The sequence below is a fragment of the Lonchura striata genome, chromosome Z (assembly GCF_050655825.1).
Source record: "Lonchura striata isolate lonStrDom1 chromosome Z, ASM5065582v1, whole genome shotgun sequence".
Taxonomy (NCBI): domain Eukaryota; kingdom Metazoa; phylum Chordata; class Aves; order Passeriformes; family Estrildidae; genus Lonchura; species Lonchura striata.
Genome location: NC_140740.1, coordinates 60,941,804 through 60,966,823, shown reverse-complemented (window position 1 = coordinate 60,966,823; position 25,020 = coordinate 60,941,804). Strand labels below are relative to the sequence as shown.

Sequence of the window (25,020 nt, the reverse complement as noted above, 5' to 3'; positions counted from 1 at the left end):
TTTCTTCTTCTCTGTTTTGTTTGTGTATTTTGGGGAGCATGCCAGTTTTATTGACCTTCTGAGGGCTCCCTTCATGAATAAATCATATTTATTCTGCTTAGAGCTTTGCTTAGAAAAAAGATACACAAGGACATTCACCATTTCTGGCCTGAAAGCTTACAAGGATATTGGCTAGAAGAGACAGTGTCCCTTGAAGGCTGAAATTTGAGTGCTAAGATTGAAGCAAACATTCATTTTACCTTTATTATATGCACATAAATCCTCAGAGACAGAACTGAAGACAAAAGTACAATTCCCACAGCCACACAGCCTGAAGCAGAGACCAGAATACTTTTGGACACAGAGCTGGTGTTGAACTAGGTGCCTGCCCAGAAAAGGCGTCAGCGCATACAGACTGTGCCACAAATGCTGCATTTTCATGCGACTCCAGTCCAGCAGTTAGCCTGGGAAAGGGAGGCAGGACTGAAAGGCTGGGCAGAGGATCACAGCCTTATTGCTTAGGCAGGGGCTTGTCCTCTTGCCAGCTTGTGCCTATGTCCCCCTCAAACCATTTGCTTACTGTAATCAGCCCTTTTTCTGGCTAAAAATAGTCCTTACGGTGTGTGATCTAGATTTGGGATTGTCAAAACCCCTTGATGATATGGTATGTGCATACACTAGGGATATTTGATCCAGACAGTAAATGATAGGACAAAGCAGGCAGAGAGAAATTTGAATCATTGTGAAAAAAAAAAAGCTGGTAATCCTGTTTTTCTCCTAAGTGTCTTTTTTCTCATGCCCTATATATACTCCTTTTGGGCAGTCCCTTTGCAGAGCAGCCTAGACCCATTCCTGACAAGGTCAGCCTTGCACCTTCCCACTCCTCCACTTCTATTCCCCCTCTAGTATCCCCTTCTTTGAGCTTCACCGCTGGAATCCACATCCAAGGCCGATGGGGCAGGTTCAGGGTGTTTGACGGCTCAGTTTCCATGGCAGCCAGGCTCCCTTGCTCTGAGACAGCAGCTTAGGAGGAGAAGGGAAGGAAAGCAAGGGAAAGTCATTAAATTTGCCAATTAGTATGCAGGGCCAGGCAGCAGTGGCAGCAGTAGGGGTTCCTGGGCTGTGGACCAGGAGAAGAGGGCTGCAGCAGGCGAGAGCTGAAGGGCTGCAGTCCCTGGCTGGGCAGCAAGCAGGGCCCTACACAGGACACACACCCTCTCTCTTACATGTGAGCTCTCCAGCATCATTTCCACCCCACAAGAAAAATGGGATGTGAAAACAGAGAAAGCCATTAACAGGCACAAAAATTCTGAAATGTCCAGCCAGGTCTCATGATGACATTCAACCAGAGAATTGCAGAGAGGGGAAGGAGTAGGGGAACTTAACTTGAAGACTTGATGTTTTCTCTTCTGCCTCTTAGCTTGTAGCCCGGGCAGAACAGGATTACATAAAAGATGCAGCTTGAAGACCAAGGTGTATTTTTATAGGAGCAGATGACAGGGGTCTGCTAGACTGTAGTTATCATGCCAAGCAATATGCTGCCCCCTCCTGTACAGCATCCAGTTTCTCTTTACATTAGTCTTTTTATTCATTCCTTGGCCTAGTCCAGTGGGTTTTAAAAAAAATTCTCTGTTCTGTTAAATGGTTGCAACATTTTGTCCTGGGTTGACAATACTTCAGTAAAGCTGCCTCTTACTGAAATTTTATGCAGCTGCACAGGATCTGTAAGTGTTCAGTGATGTTTCTGAATAAACAGGACAATGTAACAGTCTGTCCTGGCTTAATCCCTGTGAGCACAACCCTTTGCTGACTCCCCACCTCTGTTGGGATGGAAGGGAGAATCAGAAAAAAGTATGACTTGTCAGTTAAGAACAGCTTAAAATTTGACATAAAGTAAAATATAATAATAATTATTATTTTATAATTTATAGTCTTATATATATACCTTAGTCTTATATATAGTATTATAAATGGAAAGGGGAAGGGCAAAGGAATAAAACCCAAGACAAGAGTGATGCACAATACAACTGCTCAGCGCCTGCCAACCAATGCCCAGCCTATCCACCAGCAGTGATTGGTAGCTCCTAATCAACTCCGTCCAATTTATACAGTGGTATAAATGATGTTCTGTGGTATGGAATATCCCTTTGGCCATTTTGGGTCAGCTGTCCTGGTAATGCTCCCTCCTGGCTTTTTGTGTATCTACTGGCTTGCAACTGGGAAACTGAAAAGTCCTTGACTTAGGGTGAGCTCTATTCAGGACTAATAGAAACCTCAGTGTTTTATCAACATTACTCTCCTCCAAAGTCCAAAACACATCACTGTACCAGCTAGTAGGAAGAAAATAAACTCTATCACAGGCAAAACCAAGACACAGGGAGAGATTATTAGATGGTTAAGTTCTGTTGTGATACAGTGATGCTACAATATCTAATATCTAAAAGGAGAGGATTCTAAGTATCTTAATGGGATATTGATTGGTAGTATTTCAGATTTTTGGTTTTTTAACAACTTATGATCACTTTCTACCATCATTTCACCTCACACCATCATTTCACTTTCTGTGGAAAGAGTCTGGCTAGAGAAACATTAGAAGAATTTACTTATTAATTAATTATTTTGTTGTTGCTTGTTTTTGTTTAGGCTGTAAGATAATCCATTCTCTTCTTAATGCAGTTTTGTTCCCTACAGAATGTTTTAGTACTTTATCTGTGATCCAGTTGTTTTAAGACATGTTTTATTAATCTTGTGTGAAGCTTTGGGGTTTTTTCTGTGAATATTCATAAAACATACCTTCTCTCAGTGCAGATCTTGAGTATTTGAGTTGTATATGAAGCAGTTTCAAGCAGGGGAAGAATTCTTTCTGGAAGTGATAATGAAAATAATTTAGAAACCAGTATTATTGCATTATGTCATTAATCATGCCTCTCTCAACCTTTCACTGTGCCAGGCTACCCAGGGCTTTAAACACATTGGGAATCCCCTGAATGTTGCACACCCACAGAGTCAAAGAAGTGGCAGTGTGTGCAGAAGCTGCCTTTCAAAAGCATAATGGTCCCTTCCACCTCCCAGCCCTTAGCAGCCTCTACTGAGATTCCTCTTAGGAGACTTCTGCAGATCTTTTCTTAATTTCTGAACCTATTTAGAGGATGCATAGTATCAAAAAGCATGATGCAGAATGTGTGACCTAAATTGAACATCAATCACATTTTATTTTAAATTATCTGAGTAATTTTTGGTTTATGTTTTCATTCAAACCAAAATATTTTGGGAGCTTGTGGCTTCTGTGCTTTGCTAGGAAACATCAGCATTTTTAATTTTAAAATTTTTAGTTGTGCTCAAAATTCTGAGAAAATATCCAGTACTTTTGTCTGACACAGAATCAAAGCTATTTCAAAACATCAGTAATTCTCACAAAGACAAAGCCTTCTTTTTCTGACCACCATAGTTTTGTTGAGTAGAATAGTAAGAGTACCATAAGTAAATAGGTAAAAGTTCATTTAAATAAATTTGAATGTGTTGTGAAAGAAATGCCTCTGCTCCCCTTTTAAGGGGAGACTTTCTCAGATCAAAAGTACAGCGTGAACTTTTCTTGTTGACTTCTTATTCTGCTTATTCCATATCCTCTGCTGCTTATGATTCTTCTGAATCACAAGGTATTAACATAATAGTCAAAACTCACTGTGATTCTTCTGTCAGTCAGTCCTTAGACTAAATACAACAATCTCTTCCTCTACAGAGCTTAATTCTATGCTCCTCTTCTTTGTATCAGCAAAACAAAACAAAAATATGTAGGGCTTGGTTGCACATAGGCTGCTTCTGGATATCATTGCACAATAGAAAAAGATTTTCCATTTTTTTCAGAATAGTAAAAGATTATTGAATTCTAGAACTAGCATCCCAATTAATGCTTATAGATGCAGTTTTAGCTTTCACTTAAGTTATGACATCTTTCTCTTTCTCTGCATAAACAGTGCCTAAAACAATAATAATTAATATTAGCAAGGATAATATAGTGTTAACATAAAATACTATTCTTTAAATACATTTGAATCCTTCAAATCATAACAAGATTTTTTCATTATTATATAGTGTTAGTTAATTATTCTGCAGATGAATTTGTGGCAAATACACTGTAGTGATTGGGATGCATCTCAGTGCTAAAAATCAGCAGGAGATGAATAGTATTCCCTTGCCCTCCGTCTGAGAGCATCATGAGCAACTTGCATGGCATAGCCTTTAATCCCACAGAGATATAATTGCCTTGGTGCTAAGACATGATAACAGAATGCAAGCCCTTGACACAAATAGTAAAGATATTTTCAGGTGCCTAACTTGCCAGTTGTGTATTTAAACTTGGGCCTCTAAGGGAACTAGGACATGGACAATAATGGAAAATGCTTTTTGGCCCAGTGTTGGACATTGCAGAGGAAATTCCTCTGCAGAATTCCAAATGCAGAATAACTAAAGGCTATACTTCTCCTGCAAGACAGAATGCAAATGTATTTACTGTTTTGAAGAAAACAATTATGTCTGTTCCTAAGATGGCAGACATAACCTCAGGACCTGTAGAAATTTGGGGCTAGTCTGCATGCTGTGATTCTTTCCCCAAAGCTCTGCCTAAACTTCACCTAGAGAGAGAGCCCACCTGCTCCTGGTGACAGCTGAAAACCCCAGGGCATTTTGTATGGGTGTTCACAACCTGTAAAATCCACCAGGAGCCACTGGAAGTTGTCTTGTCTCTGCTCACCCTCTGTGCTCTTCCCATTCCCACATCCTCTTTTCTGTTCTACTGATACTCATCTTGATTCTTTTCCCTATTCCCCAGAGCTGGGGTGCCATGTTGTCACTTCATTTTGTAGCTGCTTCTTCATTAAAGTGCTCCAGCTGAGCATAAAGAGGCCTTTCTTTGAGCAAGTACATCAGGGGGGAGTAACCTATATCAGGTTCATTTAACAGGGAACATTTTCCTCTACTTTTGCTATACTTAAGACAGTCATGGAGGCAATGATTTCCTTTTGCCATTATTGTGTTCTCCTGTCACAGGAGGACATGGAATATGGGAAGTTGTCTGACTTTAAAGAGCAAGAAGTTAAATTGTATTTTGTCCTGAAATTGTAAAACTTAATTGTTGTCTAATTCAAGTTGGCTCACATATGATATTCATTGCTATCTCTTTAAAACAGGCAGGGAGAGTACATGGAACCTTATTTCTGCATTTCAAATGTCTAACTTTGACCTGATTATTTCCACAGCTCAAGAATCTCACAGAAAACTGGAAGCATCTCTTGCTTTCCACCAGTGACATATTGATCATAACAGTGAGGTGCTTCACCAAATACACTCCAGTGCCCTATAATGTCATGTATAGATATATATACAGTAACACATCAACATTAATTGGCATACATTTTGGTATAGAGTCTCCGTGATCTTGCATTAATCCAGTTCTTTCACTACCTAGTGCAAGGTTCTCAGCATCAGAGCACCCAATCACTTATATAGTAATGAGTATGTAAATATAATATATAAATATAATGACTATGTAAAGTGTTCAAAAGAATTGAAAAACAGCAACTTAGATAAATGCACACTTCAACAACTTGGAGGACATTTATTTAAAATGTCAGTGTTCACATGTACTTGCCATACTAGCAAGGTAGTCTCCTTTATCAGCATAAACTCACTGATAAAATTAACAAGTCATAAAATTAACACTCCATTCTAGAAGGCTGGAGTAATCATATAGAATGGGTTTTCACAATACAGTTGATTTTCAAACTCAAAATTAACATGGTAGGAAGAATATTCTATTAGAAGATTCTATTAGAACTTAAGTGTTGCATCTGGTTTTTATTAACAAAAACCTCTTAGCTCAGTGACTGAAGAGTCTTGAAAGAGAACTGCTATCTGGCAGAGAGGAAAGGAAAATAAAATGGGACTGCAGCCTAAGTGAGGGGTCAAGGCTAATGGGAACAGCAGAACCACCCATGATGGATACAAGATCCAGGGATGTTTTTGATGGAAATAACCACAGAGGTTATTTAGGTAAATGTTATGGCCTAATACACAGAAAGAATAAATAGATTTGCCTGGCAAGAAAGCAAAGAAAATTATATACTAAGGGCTGAAACACATAACATTTTAATAAGAACATCATTGAGTGCATGTGATAATATTCTGTGGGGATCATCTTAAACATATCCAAAGAGTAATACAGAGTAAACATATCCAAAGAGTAACACAGAGCATGACTTTAAAAGGAAATGCAGGCTTTATGGAACAATATTTCAGAAGTTTTCATCTACAGCAGATTAAAAATATTCTGAAGTACAAAGATTCACAAACAGTATTAGGGCTGTATTAACACTGCAGATGCTATGGTGAACCCATATGTAAGTTTTTACAAGTGACTAGAAAAAGTGTTGTTAGTGGTGGTGCTATTACGATGACAGCACTGCAAGCCTGTGTAGGAGCCTCATGTAGATCAGGAATCCATTGATCTAAGTATTATGCAAGCAGAGGTCAAAATACTAGTTCCAAGCTAATAGAAATATTACTTGGTTTGGTAACAGATTTTCACAGAGTTTGATGTGGAAGTTCTAGCCTGAAGTATTACTGACAGTCTAAAAAACTGGATCTGTAGACAGTCTCAGAAAACCCTTCAAAAACTGAAATATGTTGCCCTAACAGCATAGTACCTTCATTTCCCACTTGGCTTATTTTGAATGTCTCCAGGACTTCATGAATTTTGGCAATGCTGGAGTCTGAGAAATCTGTATATAAAATTTATATGGAAGAGTATAAAGTAGACCTGCAGTTCTAATAGTAGAAATCTAAAAAAAATTAATTACTTGTCCTAACTACTTTGGTGTAAATTTGCAGCCTGGTTTTTTTGTTGTTTTTTTTTTTTTCCTTCAATGGATCTAACATTTGAGCTCTCCATTTTACTGCAGATCCTACTTGTTTTGGAACAGGTGAACTAAAATTATATGTATATATTTATTTTGAAGTAATTATTGAAGTGCAGCAAGTAGAGGATTCCATGTGAAATAGGATTCTTATTTATCTGGAAAGGAAGACAACCATGTATGCGGATGGAACCACCTCAGAGCTGCATGGTTACAGTAATGAGGAGCTTCAATTAGGGGAAAAGGTGGAAGGAGTGCTCCCTTAGGGCAGCACAAAATACGAGGGAATAGCGAGGAAAATTGTTGTATGTTTCTTTTCCACCCATCTCTTTGTTCGCACACTACCAACATTTGGTGAAGGATGTGCAGGGTACATTGCACAATCTGTAGTGTGGAGATCTGTATGTCAGATCTTGAGAGTCCTTACCTGAAATGCAGCAGTGCTAAATCCTTTCAAAGTTTACTCTGATCTTCCTTAGTTCCCCAGGATCACCTGGTAATAAGCAAGTTAAAAAGGCTTTATATCAGAAAGCCAAACCCCTGCCCTGATAACATGCCATTGGTGAATGGATACACCCGGGGAAGATTCAGGGGCCGTTTCTTACTAAACTAAGACCTTCTGCCAATGCTGGTTTCTTGGAAGGTTATCCAGCTTTGTGTTACAGGCAGAAGGTAAGATGCTTCAGTATCACAGAATTTAAAGCCCAGTGTTGGTGTTAAAAAAATGCAGCTATGTGAATTCCAAGAACTATTGTACATACAATGCAGGATATTGTTTCCCAAATAGAAAATTACAGTGCTGAGGTAGAGACGAGCACTGGCGAGCAAAAAAAAAAAAAAAAAAAAAAAAAAAAAAAAAAAAAAAAAAACCCAAAAAAAATATGGTTCCAAGCCCTCTGCTTGTGCAAATTTTCCCTTTACACCAGTATAGGAATTTGTCCAAGAGCTATAAAATGAGTTCATCACTCCTTGGGCTATGCTTTGACTCCTGCATCCAAGAACAATATTTTAAGCATGGCTTGAGGAATAATTCAGCATATGAATTTGATGAGAACAATTCAGGATTTTGCAACCTCCATAGGAATGAGGGTTTTTTTGTCCAGTAATAGCATTTATTTGTATTTTTAATGATTTTGTTGTGTGTTATTTGATGGATGCCTCCTTTCAGAGCAAATGCCTGTTTCAAACCATGGAATGATGTTGTGGCACAAGTAAGGAGATAAAAACTAGAATTCATGGAGTGAAAACAACAGAGAATTTTTTCTGTTCTATTTTAGTGAAACTTTTATTTTGTGTTTTCCAGTTTATGTAAACAAATTACAGCCCAGAGAAAGTGTGAAGCAGAAAACATCATCAAGACTGCAGAAGAGAAGGAATATGACTACAAGGATCTTGTCATTGCCTTGTTTATTAGCATTTGGGGGAAGGGGGAAGAGGCTGTCTTACAAAATTCAAAGAACTGGAACATCTGAGACATTTCAGCTGGAAACTGTGGTGCTCCCATGCAGTGTACATTATAAAAAACACTTTTGTGACTCACAAAGGAAAAGTAACACTACAAACCAAGCTCTGTTGCTCCCCTCTTCTCCTGTGATGTAATTTGACATGACCGATAGAGCCAGACATACTATATTAACCTATAGTAACTTTGAAGAAAAATGTATTTTTCAGTAAAATATGGGGAAAAGTTGCAATCTTTAGTAACTAAGAAATAGCTTTCAGACTTGACATTAGCAGGAAGAGATTTCCTAGTGAACACAAACTGTCTTATATGTGTGTGATATTTGGCTTTCAGAATCTGTGCTCAAGTTCCTACAACTTGTTGATTTTGACTGTGCTGTTCAACTAGCATCTCATCACATTACACCTCCATCCCCCACCTGAAAAAGCAAAAGAGTTTCGAATTTTAACTGTGACACAGATTTCTAGAAGCCAGTTTTCCAGTGCATATTAAAGATTATTTTTAAAATCTCCTTAGCCCCGGTAGCCCAAACAATTTAGGATTAATATAAAAGTGGAATTTGATATATTGTAAACCACTTTGAAAATCAGAAAGGCAGTAACTTCATTAATATTGCATTGCAAAATTGTTTTGCTGTTGACTTGGACAGATTAGATGATCATCCTGGAGCCTGTGAGGACTTTAACATGAGTAATTGCAGCTGCTTGGTCTACTGGTTGGTACTTAATATCTCTCTTCATCTGCTGGTACAACCAGGTGACACTCAGATGTGGAAACAGTGGTAAGGTACAAGGGATATAGTGGCGAGTTTTTGTAAGGACTTCAATAGCAAAAAACCTCATACGAGTTCAACATTCTGAGCTGAAACTCATGCCACTGGAGTGACCAGTACTTATATATGCTATAGAATAATTTGATATGGAAAATTAGGATAATGCAGTGTTTTAGAAAGGAGGGGCCATCTGATTAAACAGATATTCTCTGGCTTTTCCAATCTCCTTGCTTTTTCACTAGGATCCTAAATTCCCATATTCAGAAATAAATTTAGATCCATGCTGAATTCACTGAAATACACTGTTCAATGTATCATTCCTTCCAATTTTCCACAGCATTTCTTTCTCTTTGCTTAGGCTATTGTTGTTTAACTCTAGAATACGTTACCATTTTGAATCAAACAAAATTTTATTTTAAAAGAATAGACTTTTTTCTTTGTTCATACACACTTCATCTGTGACATCAAAAAGCTGTTTTCCATTCATTTTAAGTGCTGCAGATTTCTACTCAAGTTAACTTCCCTTCTGTGTTTCTGATAAGAGATATTCCTTTTAATCAGAGATGTGAAGCATGTCACCTTCTTTGCAGCACTCATCTGATCTTACATCCAGAGCACTTAATCTTCTTTTCTTAGAAGAGTAAATCACCTGTAGTACAATAACTACTACAGTTTATTAATTACCCTATTTGTCTGGCCCAAATTGATATTGTGTTGTTTGAAACACAACAATAGGCACCATTTCTGTACCTGTTCAACTTAACATTTTAAGATCTTTGGATGATGCTGAATTGCAAGATGCTTTAGATCATTGACCTATTTTAATTTCATGTGGTATCTCCCCTTCATTTCATCTTTATGCCAGAATTATTTCTAGTCCTCCACAAGCATTGCTGAGAGGTTTGTAAGGACTGCATATTGCAATATGTGGCCCATCTATACAGAAACATAGGAATAACTTCTCCAAAATCCCTTCTAGTCTAGGATTCTGTCACTGTGAGAAACTGCTAACTGTGGAATAGTATGGAAACATGCTAACTATATATATTAATATTTTCCTCAAGTACTCTCTTAGCCTCCAAGATTCTGCAGCTCCAGAGCTTCCTGGGCCAAGACAGTATCTTCATATTCGATAGCCCTTGTTAGATTTTATCCTTCATCGCTTTGTTTAATCACTGTGATGCCAGATAAACCTTCCACAGTGGCAATATCTCATGTTAGTGAGTTCCACAAGCAAATGTACATTAGGTGACAGGGTGCCTCTTTTGTCCATTATAAACCTGCCATTTACACATTTTTTGGTACCTCTTGGTTGTTTTGTTATGCGAACATCAGAGTAACTGGTCTTTCTTCAACTTCTCCATACTGCTTGTGGTTTTATAGAGGATAATGAGAAGTGTTTTATCTCCATGACACAAAAATTGCCACACAATAATGAACTTATTTTGAGCAGTTGAAGAGAGAATTTACAGTGTAACAAATATTGTAGACCATGTTTCTCTTTTCTGATAAGACCACTGACAGAATTAATTAAGAAATGTAGACATAGGTCCCTTTTAATACAGATAAAGCAAATCAGGGTTAAAAGTGAAAATGAAAGGACACATTTTTAGTTATTGTCTAATAATATGCCTTACTTTATAAATGCACCTCTTGCATTAAAGTGGTATGGCTTATTATGACTATGAAAATAATATATTGCTTTTATGCAAGTAGACATGAAGGACTGATATCTCAAGAGAAAACATTGACTTCATCTGCAAGGCCAGGTCATGAAAGAAATTAAAATAACAATTATTGATTTTTTTTTCCTATTCTAAGAATAACATTTGCCATCTTTTATGAGGGGGAAAGAGCAGATGTTCAGCAAGAGAGGAGAGGTTTTCAGTTTTAGCAATAAGACATGATAATTTTTGCAGAGAACATTTCTTTGCAGTTATATCATCCTGAGACAGGGAAACAAGTCAGAAGACCAAAATATAAATAGTGAAAAACATCCTAAAATGGCATTGTCTTGCAAGTATACAGGATTTTTCTTTAGGAAGGGGTGAACAAATGATTCAAAAGATTCAGCTTCTTTCTAGTTTGACAGACTAAGGTGTGCTTGTCTTAAAGAGATTGAATATATACTTGTCACATGACTTTTAATTTGGACATATACTGAACTGTGTTGCTGCACTCCAGTCTACCACCTGAATTTCAAAATGCCTGAAAACAGCAGGACTCCAGAAAGATGCACCAGACAAGCCAGACAGGACACTGGGACAGCATCAGGGCTGAACCCCTTACAGTCATTCAGCTTCATTGGGCTAACAAAGTAAAGAGATTACTTTTATCCTCTTGGCAGAAAAAGCATCACTAGTCTATGCAGAATATGCAAAGTGCTATGACATATTACTGAAATGTCACTCTGCAGGAATCGTGGGAACATGGGAATGTGAAATGTTAATGAGGAAGTCTGTTTTCCAAGGCTATGCAATTGGTTGCTGTGCTTTTTAGTGCATGAATTCAGAGTAATCTACTACTTAAAGCCAGAAATTGGGGAAAAAAAAAAAAAAAGATAATCAGAAAAGGGTTATGTAACAGAATGCCTGCAAAAGTGGGAATTCCATTTGATATCCTCTCCAGCACTGCTTGAGTCTCTCCAAACATGGTCACTGACATTTAGGAGGATGACTGTTCTGACTGGTCTCTGTCCTGTCCCTTGTCAGATGCTGCAGCACCCTACAGCTGGGTTGTGTAGCCCCAAAGCCATCTATCACCCTCAGCACCACAGCCCCTGGTGAACTTACAGCTGGACTGGGCTGCAGCTGGCATGCATTGCAATGCAGTGCTACAGGCTGGAGGAGGAGTGCTTTAAGAGTGTTAGCAGAAAGAGGCTTAGGGATACTGGTCAACAGCCAGCTGGACATGAGCCAGCACGTGCCCAGGTAGCCAAGAAGACCAATGACATCTGGACCTGTGTTAGACACAGTGTGTCCACCAGCACAAGGACAGTGATTGTCCCACTGTACTCCACACTGTAAAGCCATGCCCCAAATCCTGTGTCCAGTTCTGGGCCCCTTGCTCTGAGCTGCTGAAGTGTGTCCAGAGAGGGGCAACAGAGATGGTGAAGGGTATGAAGCACAGATCTTACAAGGAGCAGCTGAAGGAGCTGGGACTTTTTAGTCTAGAGAAGAAGAAGCTGAAGGGAGAATTTATTGCTCTCCATAACTGCCTGAAAGGAACTTATAGTGAGGTGACAGTTGTTCTTTTCTACCATGTCTCAAAAGGATGAGAGGAAATGGCCTTAAATTACACCAGGAAAGTTTCAGATTAGAAAATATTTTTTCTGAAAGAGTAGTTAGATATTGGAATAAGTTGCCCAGAAAAGTGGTGGAGTCACAGTCTCTGGAAGTGTTCAAGGGGCATCTAGATGTAGCACTTGGGGACATGGTTTAGGGGTGATTATGGTGATGCTAGATGATCTAGAACTAGGTGATGAAATAGATGATGAAATAGATGACCTTTCAGGTTTCTGACAACCTTGGCGAGTCTGTGTGATGATTCCATGTGATTATTTCTTGTGTCTTTCCTGGCCTGTGGTTTGTGTCTTACCTGTGCAGCCCCACATACCCCTTGTGCCTTCCATATCTCTGTAGGTTGACTTTTCCCAGCTCAACCCACTGTTTCCAGCAGGGGTACAAGGCTTCATTTGGTTTACTCTGTAAGAGAGCTATCCATTTTCTCACAATCATCAGACAACAAAGCCTTTGATTTTTATGGCAGCTGGGCCATGAAGTTGGAATAGTGAACATGTCAGGGTACAGACAGATATATTTTTAATTGGAAGAACTTAAGCTAAAAAATTAGAGTGCCTGCTTCAAGACTAAGTCATGGTCCTTCTATAGCAGCCCTAGAAGATTAATGTTTGCAAATAGATTAAAACAATGTTCAAGGCCAGCTTCTCTGGCACATTTCCAAGTGCTAAATTAATTGAAAAAATGGTTGCTTAAAGCGGTGACAAGTGTAAATGTGATTGTATTGTTGAAAGTGCAACATTTCATACGTGGGACATTGTGGTAATTTTTCCTTAGAAGAGCTTCTTAGGAGAACATGACAGCTCACTGACTAGGCATAGCAGACTCCTCCCCATGGATTGTTTGTACATTGCAGAGGTTAATTCACCAGGTTTTCTAGCCCAGTATTGCTAGTAAAAACAGCTAGTAAAAGCTAGCTAGAGTATAATGGAAGGCTACAGCTGGGCTAGGGTGTACTTTCATAAACTGGCATTTGGAAGTAAGTTCTTAAATCTGTATTTCTCTAGAAATCCAATTCTAAATAAAACAGAATTGTGGTATTGTATGATATTATGGTGATAATGCATCTGTTTTCAAGTAAGTATCAAGAAAATCTACTCTATTTTGTATACATAAAATGGTCACACAGCTACATTATGAATTTTAAAGTGATAGCATATTAAGTTAAAACTCTAATGCTTTTAATCCTGTCATAACTTTATCTAGACCAAATAGAAAGGTTTTATTTACACATAACTGTAGCCTGTTCAGCACATAACCATTTGAAATGTATTTGTATCAAGCAGCACTGAAATTACAGTGTGCATGGCAGGGACTTTACACTGCAGAATGCTGGTAATATCTGAGACCTTTGTAATAACTTGCATTTCTTATTAAAGGATATGCTGAAGGCATCTCTTTGAAGCACTCAGAACCTTTACACTTTGGTCAGTGAAGTAATGTTTTCATTCACTGGTGCTTCTTGGGAAAAAACCTCCTAGCTTTGTTGAGAGTATGGCAACAGCAAAAAGACACCCCACCTCTCTTCATTGCTGTTATGGCACAACCCCGGGTGCTTGGACTCTTAAGATAAAAATCAAAAGAAGCTCTCAACAGATACAATTTGTTTCAGTCACCCTGCAAACAGTTGTGTCAAGTCCTAGGCTTCAGTTCAAAAAGTTCTGAAGTATATGCTTCATTTTAGGCATACAACTAGCAGGGCCCTTAATGCTTTTCTGAGCTGAGTGTTGACTCAGTAACCATCGACTTTTAAAATAGAAGGTGTTGGAACTCAAAATGTCCCTCAGACATGTTTGGAGGTTCCAGGCCTTGGTCAGAAGCATTTTAGACCCTGGCAGGCAGCTGGAAACAGCTGTGATTTTGAGTTTGAGCCATGGAATGAGTTACCAACTATGAAGGTGGAGCAAGCAGTCACAAAGGGTTAGATAGTATAGTAGAAATAGTTACAAAGTAGAGGGTAAAATTTTTAGTATTGTACAGGATGGGGTTAGCACCTGTACAGGGGGTTTTTTAATTTGTACAGGGGGGTCAGAAGTTTTAAGATGGAGGAAAGTGGGCTGATCCTGTTCTTCCTCCTTCTTCTTTCTTGCCTCCATGTTCTTAGTGATGCTGGCACTTATGGATTGGTTTAGAGTGGAAAAGCACTTTGTAATATAGGTAGTAGGTATTGGGGAGAAACTGTAAACATGTAACATGTAATATAACATATAAAAGATAGCAGCAGCCCTGGGTGGGGGGAGAGAAGAAGAAGACAGCAGACAGTGAGGGTGTCAGGGTGTGTGTCTCTGCCCAGGCCGCTGACCAAACAGCCGCAGCCCAGGAAGACAATCTTTTAGATAACTCACAATAAACTCCCTTGAGACAGAACAATAAGAGGCTGCGGAGTCTTTCTTTGGAAGCACGGGTTGGAGGAGAGACTTCACCACCACACGAGACCCCTGAACCAGGCCAGGGGTTCCACAAGAAGGAAAGATGTATTTTGAAGAAGTGCCTTTGGCCTGTACTTGTGCTTTTGATGGAACACAACTGAAGTGCAAGGTGCTCTAAGACCATGGGTAGATGCACAGTGTGCCACAGGAGATGCACAGGTTGTGTTGCACAGGTTGTGTTGCACAGGTTATCTTGTCTTTATTGCAGTGCCATCTGTCAAGGAGACCACCCTATATAATACTTCTGTTGATACTTTGAAAGGCAATAAATAAAGATGTTGAAGTGTTTGAAGTAACATGAATGATAGAGATGGAGAAACCTCAGGACTTCTCAGTACTGGTCAAGTCCTCTGTCAGTGAAATCTTGTGCTTTCAGGGACAGAAATGGACACTGCTCCAGGCAAGATGATCTGGGAAGAGCACCAGTGAGCTCTATGCCTTATGCTTATTGGTAAACTGAATTCTTGGTGTCAGTACTAATAAGTCAGTCTTGGTACAACTGCAGAGACACCTAAGTGTTACAGATCAGAGGTGATGTTTTTCTAGAGGAGATTGTCCTTCATTTTCTTGAGTGACATTGAAAACTCAGCATAGAATCCTACCAAAAATAGAGTGGATCTGTAGTGAAAAAACATAAGAAGATTTGAAGAGTGGTTGGGGATTTTTTAAATTGCTTCTTCAAAATCTCTTGATTTAAGATGTGACAAAAAAAATATGGTCACATATTTTAATGTCTATGGTTTTCATTAATTTTTAAAGGAATGAGTCAAAGAAATTGCTGAACAAAACCAGTAGCAGAGGTTATATGATGAGTAGATGTAAGAGCTATTTTAATATTTTATGAAACCAGAACGTTCTCATCACTAACCATCTTTTAATGGCACTTGCCTTTTGAATGGTGTATGTGGCTGCATGTTTCTAAGGGACTAACTTTTTTGTCTCTCTAATTAAATACGTCTCAAGACTGGCTTAAAACTGGTGGTGGTTTAGAAGTGTTTGGTTGTCATATCAGTGTAGGTTATGATAAGGTGGTAAACTGAGTGTTTGGTTGCATCTCAGTCTCCACGTCATTGAGTGGCCTCTCAGTCAAAGTTGATGAAAAATACCAAAGCAGAGAGCCTTACAACCAATCTGTCTGCCAGGGAGACAAACTATTAACATAGAGACAAATGGGCCAAATTGGAAAAAGCACTTAAAAATGTGTATCCATTCTCTATCAATGCAATGCACAGGAACTGGGTCCCTTTTTAAATGGCTTGGACACCTGTCCATAGCAACCTTCATGGAGTCAGAAGCACATCCACAGTGTAACCAGGAAGTTAAATTGGGAGCCCTATCTGTCATTCAACAACTTGTGAAGTAATATTCTTCCATCACTCACATACATCTCATGTAGAGAGATTAGGAAAAGGGCCTCATAATAAACTAAGTCTATAAACATTTTGGCACGACTTTTTGTTTCTATGAAATCCATAGTGAACATGGACTTGTAATGATGCTTAGAACAGGACTGAGCTCTCACAGCCATTGCTGTGTTTGGTATTCTGCACTAACACCGAATTGCTGACAATTCAGTGTTAGTGAAGCATTACCATAACTGGTAATGGATATCCTGTGTGAGTCAGAAATAATATCAACCCTGACTGTTGGGTTTTTCTTCCATTTGCTGTTTGAACACAAGAACAAGAAGGCCATTATTTATAACAAATGTTACATCCCAAAAGGAGAAATTATATTTTTAATTGACAGAATCCTGAAAGTGTAAATGTGGTTTCATAACTAAATATATTTTCGGAAAGGAAAATGTGTTAATCAAAAGTAAGATGTCCTTAAAAAAGCTTTCTTTTAATTTTTTTTAATCTTCCTTGGAAATATTCCCAGCTCTCATGGTACATAAGTAACTAGCATATCTGTATATCCATATCACAGTATCTCAGCAGTTACACTGTTTGATAATTACTTAAATAGATTTATTTATTGATGTGATCCAAGCATAATAGGAGATGCCAGGAACAATAAATTGTTTAGAACCTAGAAATAAAATACTTTACAAACATTAAATTAATGTTAGAAAACCTAAGTCTAAGGAAGTTAAATTTTCTGGGGAAAGTTAAAAATGTTCTGAAAGCTCTCAGAAAGGCACTAGTGAAGGTCCCACTCAACAGGAATTTATTTGGGGTAGAAATCAGTATCTTACAAGTTCTTTATTATCATGGGAATATATCCAAAGGACTAGTGTTTTTTGGGTTTTTTTAATGTATAGGGTAGTTAACATGGAACAAAACAATTGTATGTATTAACTGTGGAACTTAACAACAGAAAGTAGCATTGCTTTAATTCAGTCAAAATTAGGATATTCAACCATACAGGTCCAATACTACCATTTCATACAGTCAGTTCTTCATGTATTTCAGTTGATGTTGCTGAGTTTCTAGGAGAATCATCTGTCCAGATTTCATTTAACGAATCTTTATGTTTCTTGAGTCTTAAAATATTCAGAGAGTAAAACTGGTCTAATTCAAAGTTGGTTGATAGTGTAATATAGGCTTTATGTTCCTTAGGTAGGGTGTACCAAGTAAACATTAGAGATTAGTTCAGACTTTAGAAACAACATATTTTGAAATTTTTGTTGAGGAACATATTGTGTGATACTAATTGTTGCTGGGGGAGAGGAGTTGGAACCTTGAATCTGCCATTCTTCAAAGCTCCTCAAAATGAATGTTACCAAATTGAAAAAAAAAAAAAAGAAGAAACCATGGATTATCCATGTTTAATGTCATCAGACTGCCTTGTGAGGGTCTGAAGAAACTATTTCTAACTCCTTTGTTTGTTTTTCTCAGGTTGGGGGTCACACCATGCTGCCCATTCGTTGGATGCCTCCAGAGAGCATAATGTACAGGAAGTTCACCACAGAAAGCGATGTCTGGAGCCTGGGGGTTGTATTATGGGAAATCTTTACTTATGGCAAGCAGCCATGGTATCAGCTCTCAAACAATGAGGTGTGTAATATATTCTCAAATTCAATTGGGAAAGCTGTTATGTTAATTATTGGTGTGACTTCTCTGGAAAAAGGACAGGAACATATTTATTTCTTAAAGGCTGGCACATATATATGGCATTTCTTGTGTTGTCATGAACCATATACTTAAATTTCTTCTTTTTCACCTTTTTCTCTCCTGAATGGCTGGAAGGTGTTCAAGCAGAACTAGGACAGTTGGAATTGAATGTTTTCCTTTGCATAGCATAAAGTCTGCTCTGGGTAGACCATGAGACAGTGCAAAGGAGGACCTTAGCTATCTCCTGAACAGATGTATTATATATGGTACTGTTTCAGAGTGGCTGTCCATAACCATGGACAGTTTAGACTGAAGTAATCAAATTATCTCTTGATTTCTAGGCAGTCACAAGTATCCCCCTTCCAGAGATTAGCCACAGTGATACTCATAAGTTTGCAGAGGGCAGAGAGAAAGAAAAGCATTGATGCTCTATGAGCAGGTCAAAAGTTTATCCTCCCTCTGAGGTGGTAGTTGGGTAGACAGAGAAGTTATGTGATTAATTCCCAGCTCCAATTTCCTTATGTGTGGAGTGGTCAGTGTGGGTAAACCTAGCATGAGTTAAGTTATTGCTCTTTGACCACCTACATTACAGTGAATTTTCCAGATCACATACTGCTGCTCATTCATCTACATCATTCATCATGCCTACAAAAGCAGTCCTTTCCAGAGATGGCTGCATGGCAGCCACCAGTGAGGCTGCTGTGGTTAAAGGTAACTCTTCCATGGGTGAACTCTGTGTAGCTGGCACAGCTGTGTTGATCCTTTGCTTGTGATTTCTCGTAGGTGATTGAGTGCATCACTCAGGGCCGAGTCCTGCAGCGACCTCGCACATGCCCAAAGGAAGTGTATGACTTGATGCTGGGCTGTTGGCAACGGGAGCCTCACATGAGGCTCAACATCAAGGAAATCCACTCCCTCCTTCAGAACTTGGCCAAGGCATCTCCAGTCTACTTGGATATTTTAGGCTAAAGTCTCCTAGCATTTCTTCTTCTGGGCTATGGGAATAAATGTGTTCAACTGCCGCTGAACTACATTAAAATGTGTTCTTAACTTTGACAGTATTAATGACAAAGTTGTGGAGAAGGTTTCAAAGGGCAAGCAATGTGCGCTTCTCCAGCTGTAGACACAGTATTGACTTTTTAGACATTACCAAGACGTATCTTCTCTCTTTCTCTCAGTTTCTATCTTTTTTTTCCTTCTCTCCTGTCTTTCTAATCAATTTGGCTTCTGCATTATTGTAACTCTGCATAGACAAAGGCCTTAAAAACCCAATCTGTTATATCAGCAGACTCTTCAGTTTGCCCACCACAACTAACAATGCCTTGTTGTATTCATGCCTTTGATGTGGATGAAGAAAAGGGAAAATATATTTGACTAAAACTTTGTGATTTCTGCTGTATAGCTACTGGGAGTTTCTATGGATTCACCTCATTTTTTTTTGCTTCAGCCTGTGGGTGGAAAAAGAAGACTGGTTTTTCTCTACATGAAGAATGTTCTTTGCAGAGATAAAGCCAGACAGGAAGAAGACATTCTTGTGTGATACACTATCTGGAGGACCTTGAGAAATCAGGTGGCATCCAACCCTACAAGAAAACACTGAAGTGATTTGATGGAAGACAAGACGGGGTCTAGCTATTTCCCTGAAGAGTCTTTCTGAGGACTAAAGAGATTCTTTAAGGAGGTGCTTTGCCAGAACCATTCATTGCCAGAATAGAGTAAAACAAAATAAGATGCTGCCTGCACTGCACGCAATTGTGTTACAACATGATAAACTAAATGCATACCCTTTTTTTGTCTTCTGGTAGGATATTGTCATGCCACTGGTGTAAAGATGTTCTCCAGCTAGTCTTTTTTAGTAAAGGCTGAAGCTAGATTTAGTTACATACAACATTAATTTTAAGATTACATGTTGAAACTAAGGATTTTGATAGGACAAACTATAATGCTGAGACAGGTGTATCTTATACTGTGCTTGTCCAGCAACATATTCCTTCCTTCCTCAATCCTTTTGTTTTTCTTTTTTTTAACCGTGCAAGCAAAACTGTGCATGGTCTTTGTCGATTAATGCCCTTTGTGCAGAAACAATCACTCATCTTGTAGTACACCCTAGTAGACATAGCAAACTCATAATGATATAACCTATATTTCATTAGAAGGGGCTAATGGAGGACATTAGCCATGTTAAATGCCTTTACAATGTTATAGATATTATAGGCTGATATAACATTAATAATCTAAAGCACGGAGATCACTGGTTATGTTTGAGACATAGCAGGGGATAAAGATCTCTAGAAAAAAAAAATTACTCTGTGGTTATGGCTTGCTATTCAGAGTGCAAAGATTCTGACCTCAGCGTCATTTTTGTATTGGTACTATTGCTGTCATAACCAACATACACACTTTATTAAATAATTTATTTTTGGTTGGATTGGCATTGTATGTGTATAACATTTGCATGGCCACTGTGTTGATGACCGCTGCATGAGCATACATGTTGTTTTTCAAACTAGAAGTTGACAATTTGAAATTTAGAGCTAGGATTATTTTTAATATGAATTCTTACAAATGAAAACCTACCTTACCTATTCCTCAAGACTTCTGCCTCCCTCTGTGAGGGGGCGTTATTGCAAAAAAAGTGATCTTTCTTTCCATTTTCTCTTTTTATTATTTCTTATTGATATGAGCCAGATCAAAATAGTCCATCTTCGTGTTGGGGATATTTTATTTAATAAATTAAGCATTTTATTTTTGTAAGTGTTCCCATAGCACATTCAATATATAATTTGCTCGCATGTATTATTTATTGAGGCACTTTAAGTTTTTCCTTCAGAAGCTTTTAGAGCTAGCTTATAAAAATTCTGAACATTTTCAGAAGAAAACAGTTAACTGGACACTGATGAAGTTTTACCCTTCTCAATGTCATTGAAAAGGCAGCATTACAAATAAACATGACAGTGTAACTATAAAGCCATACTCAGTATTTCTTTAATAAACTAGATGTTATTTCTTAACTGCTACTGAACTGGAAACACATAAAAAGCCAGAGGAAGATTCCTACAAAATGGGCCTTAAGATTTTATCTAGACTGTCTCGGAAGTTCTCACAGAAAACTAGAAAAGGACTGAGCATCCAGTGAAACCCATTCTCTTGAGAATATGAATGTTATATTTTAAAGGTATATGAAATTGATCTTCAAAATAACAGTGGTGGAAAAGAAAGATATCAGAGTCCTCTTACTGTGCAGTGGGAAGAGGGTGCAGTTGGTGGAGGGGGCTGCTAAGTTTCTACCTGCATATTCTTAGTGTCTTCTGAAGTGAAGAAAAAGGCGTCTGAGATGATTTTTTTACTGTAAAAGTGTCCAGCTCAAAAGGAAGCAGCTGTGTTTTGCAAGCACTGAAAGAATGTATACCAAAAATAACCACAAGACCCTGAAAATGTACTTAGTGGCATCTTCTTTTTGATTTACTAGTGAGATTTTAGAGTCATTTCAGAGAATAAATAGTATTAAAATGCTTTGTGCAATAACATAGCAGTTTGTTAAATTTCTAAAGGACCAAATGTTCTACAGAGCCACCACCTATAACCTTGACCTATATCGTTAATGTTCTTGATAGTGCATAAAATGTATAATCACAGTAGAAAAGCTGTAAACTGTAGCTATACATAGTTTGAGTTTGTTCATTAAAACATGGGTAAGTGTAGCAAAGTGAGCAGAGAAGTGGAAGAAATATGTTGAAATTACAATGAAGGGTGAGTATATGTGCATATTCATCATGCTTGCACTGTCAGGTAAATAGTGTACACTAAGTATGACAATCAGGCTCATTTAAAAAGTCTTTCTGGACTGTGCTATGAACTGACCATATATATATATATATAATATATGTGTGTTTGCATATGGCATATATATATATACACACACATAGCATATACATGTATGCCTATGTCTGTTGTATTTTACTTATATATGTGCAGACATGCATGCACATTATGTATGGGCTGTGTGTATATGTATAAATTTACATACACCTCTGTTACTACAAATTATGATTAGAGTGCTATTAATAAATTGATAACATCTGCTGAGTAACCAATTTTTTTCTTTTGATATTTCTTTTTCTATATTTGTATGATTCAAATTTCTAACTGGTGTGCAGCAGAGGCAGTACTAGAATGCCAGAGATTTAACAACGAGCACTTTTCTTCCCCAGATGATTGCATAAAAACATTTTTTTTTCCATTCCCATTTCACTTGTTGATTTCTCACAATGAAATTAACAGATAAGCTTCCAAGCTCAGAAAACAGATTTGTTTTACTGTCATTTCTGGGTTTGTGCTCCTGTTGTTTTATTGTTCTAGCACAACAGTGCAGCTCCATTAGCATTTTGTACTTGCCTGCAGTAACAAAATCATTCCAAGAATGAGCTGGACTATTCACAATGCAACATGACTTGGAAAACAATGAGAATACTGACATTCAGGAGTAATAATAGTAGAATTTGTCGCACTCTGTCCTTCACTCTCAATAGATCTGCAGAACTCAAAACTAGCTGTGGAACACTTGCAAAGCAACAGCATCCCATGATTCCTGATGGAGTGTACACTTTTAAAAGGACTACATTCATTCTGACCTGTAAAACAACATATCTTTATATTGTCTACAGGTTAATAAGTAACTGCTTATTTTTGATCTTGTTCTTTTTTTTTGTCCTTGCTAATTTTTATCACTTTCTTTCCTTCTTTCACTTTTCCTGTCTTTCCTCCTTCTTTCCTTCTCTTTTATTTCTTTCTTGCCCTCTCTTTCTCCCTCTGTCTGTACCCTCCCCCCTTTATAAGAGATTGTGGTTGATGTAGACTTTTGCAGAACACTTTGAAAAGAAATTAAATAACCCAAATTACTAAGGTATAATGTATATGTCCACATTTGGGTTGTTGCGGCCTGTAAGTGAATTTCAAATACTACTATAAAACATGGGGGAGGGGAGAGGGGAGGGACTGGAGAGGAAGTTGGATTGGGATTGCTAAAGAAAGATGAAGGTTTCGATAGCACAGGAAGTTGTATTTTCTTTTTGTGAGGGCTGGAATAAACCACTGCTGCTTTGAATAAGAGGTCTTTTAGAGCCTTAGTTAAAACACCTTTATTTGGGCAGGGTTGGGGAATGTGCTGTTCATCACAAATATGAAGCAAAAAAAAAAGAAAAAAGTCTAAATGTTGCAGGGAAAACACTGTGAAATTCACAATAGCAACCAAGTGACTATTTTGCCATCTTTTAAACATATGTCTCAGGAGAAGAAATGGGAAATGATGGGTGTGTTATTTTTCCGTCTATGCATTCTGCACAAGGTCTGTGGGGATTTTTTGTTTGCTTGTAGAAGGTTCTGAGTGATGACTGGCAGATATTTTATAAACACTGAATATTTGAGCAAGGATTATGGAAGCTGCTAGTAAGTGAGGCCATTGATTGGAATATGTGAGAAAACAGAACAAATCAAATCTATCCAGAGGCCTAACTCTTGCAGCTTATGTGTATCTTTCTGTAACTTATAGAAAAGCACCTAAGAATGTTTTATATACAAATAATTTAATTTAACATTTATGTTTAATTGAATCACCAATAGAGAGAGAATCAATTAATTATGAAATATTTGTCCCAGCCCTTCTCTCCACCTATACTTTATGTGTATATATTTCTAGATATCACTCCGTTTGTCACTTTAGGTAAAGAGGAAGATATCTACATACAAATATAAATCTCTATATTGTCACCAAATTGTGACCTGGTGTGTAGAGCTATCTTTCTCCTTTCTTTTTTCCTTTTTTTTTTAAATTTATTTAATGTGACGTCTCTGTGGAAATATTTAGTGATTCTTGTTTTGCACTTTGTTACAAGTAGTCATTGCTTTAAAACTTTCATTGCATCTTGGCTGATTTCAAAGTGATGCCTAGGTATCAGTGTTAAAAGTTTTGTTTGTGAATCATGTGACCAGCTTCTCTCAACATGACATGGAAAGTCTCTTGTATTACAGTGTATTTAATAAAAATGATGTCTTACAATAAACAATGTCATCCAAAAGAAAGATAAAATTATTACTTTAAAACTCAAAAAAATTTATGCAGTGTTGTGTGTTGTTTTCCCTTCTTTGAATGCCTTTGTTTGCCTCTATTCTTTTTAGGATGAAATTAAGGAAACATTTGGCATGCTTAGAAGCATGACAGGTTTGCACTCTAAAACTGTGAAACAAAAGCAGGTCACTGAACTCGTACTTCATGGAAGAGTTGACCAAAATTAATAGGACTAAGAAATGGCTATCCTGATGGCAGACTATTATTTTTTGTCTTTGTTACACAAAGGAAGATCCTATTTGAATTCTTGTTCATTTGGGCAGCTGGCAGCAAACATCTGCTTATCTTCTAGCAGAAGCTGGCCTTCAGGTATTTTCTGGCACCTGATAAAGTGTCCCTTAAAATGCAGCCCTGTTAAAAGTGTAGTTTTTTCTTTTTAACTTGTGTCAGTCTACTATGAATATATTGTGAACAAATACATCATTAAATCCAAGTCCTTGATTTAGATTCAGAACATGGACATTTATTCAAAGGAAGGTTCAGCAACAATACTAATCTGTATTAGTGATCCCACCACAATCTGTTGATCTCAACCAAGCCCTTCAAGGTCAGAGTAAAACAATACAAGAGCCACTTTGTGAATGTATGTGCTTCCTTCTGCCAAGAGATCTCTTCAAGATTAGATGAGCTGGCTATAAGCATTTAAAACATCAAAGGAAAATAATCAACTGAGCAGAAGCCTGAGGATGAAATCTATCCAAAAATAAAAATGTCATTAAAACACACTAAAAAATTTTGTTGACAGTTCATGTTCATGCAGTGGCTTAGAAATGCCTTACCTGCTTTCATGGTAAAATCCTGATGCCTTCTGGATTTGATGAGTTTTTGCCATCCCAAAACGAAACACCTCTCCACAGGCAACTTGTTATGCTGAAGTCTCTTAGGGAGCAGTGAGAGCTTCGAAAACCCTGGCATATAGCATTACCCTGCAGTCCTGTCAGCATGGGCGCAACAGCCTGTACACACTCCTCTATTATTCCCTTTCCCC

General features: G+C 37.9%; 1 protein-coding gene across 3 annotated transcripts in view; it reads left to right on the top strand.

Annotated features, from left to right (window-relative positions):
* Positions 1 to 22,002, top strand: part of NTRK2 (neurotrophic receptor tyrosine kinase 2) — a 193,519-nt gene extending 171,517 nt beyond the window's left edge. For all 3 annotated transcript variants that reach the window (XM_031507311.3, XM_021534431.4, XM_085566788.1), the window contains 2 exons: positions 17,693 to 17,851; positions 18,692 to 22,002. In XM_031507311.3, coding sequence (XP_031363171.1) covers positions 17,693 to 17,851; positions 18,692 to 18,877 — 345 coding nt within the window. In that variant the 3' untranslated portion in view covers positions 18,878 to 22,002. The remainder of the gene's footprint in view (positions 1 to 17,692; positions 17,852 to 18,691) is intronic.
* Positions 22,003 to 25,020: the final 3,018 nt, after the last annotated feature.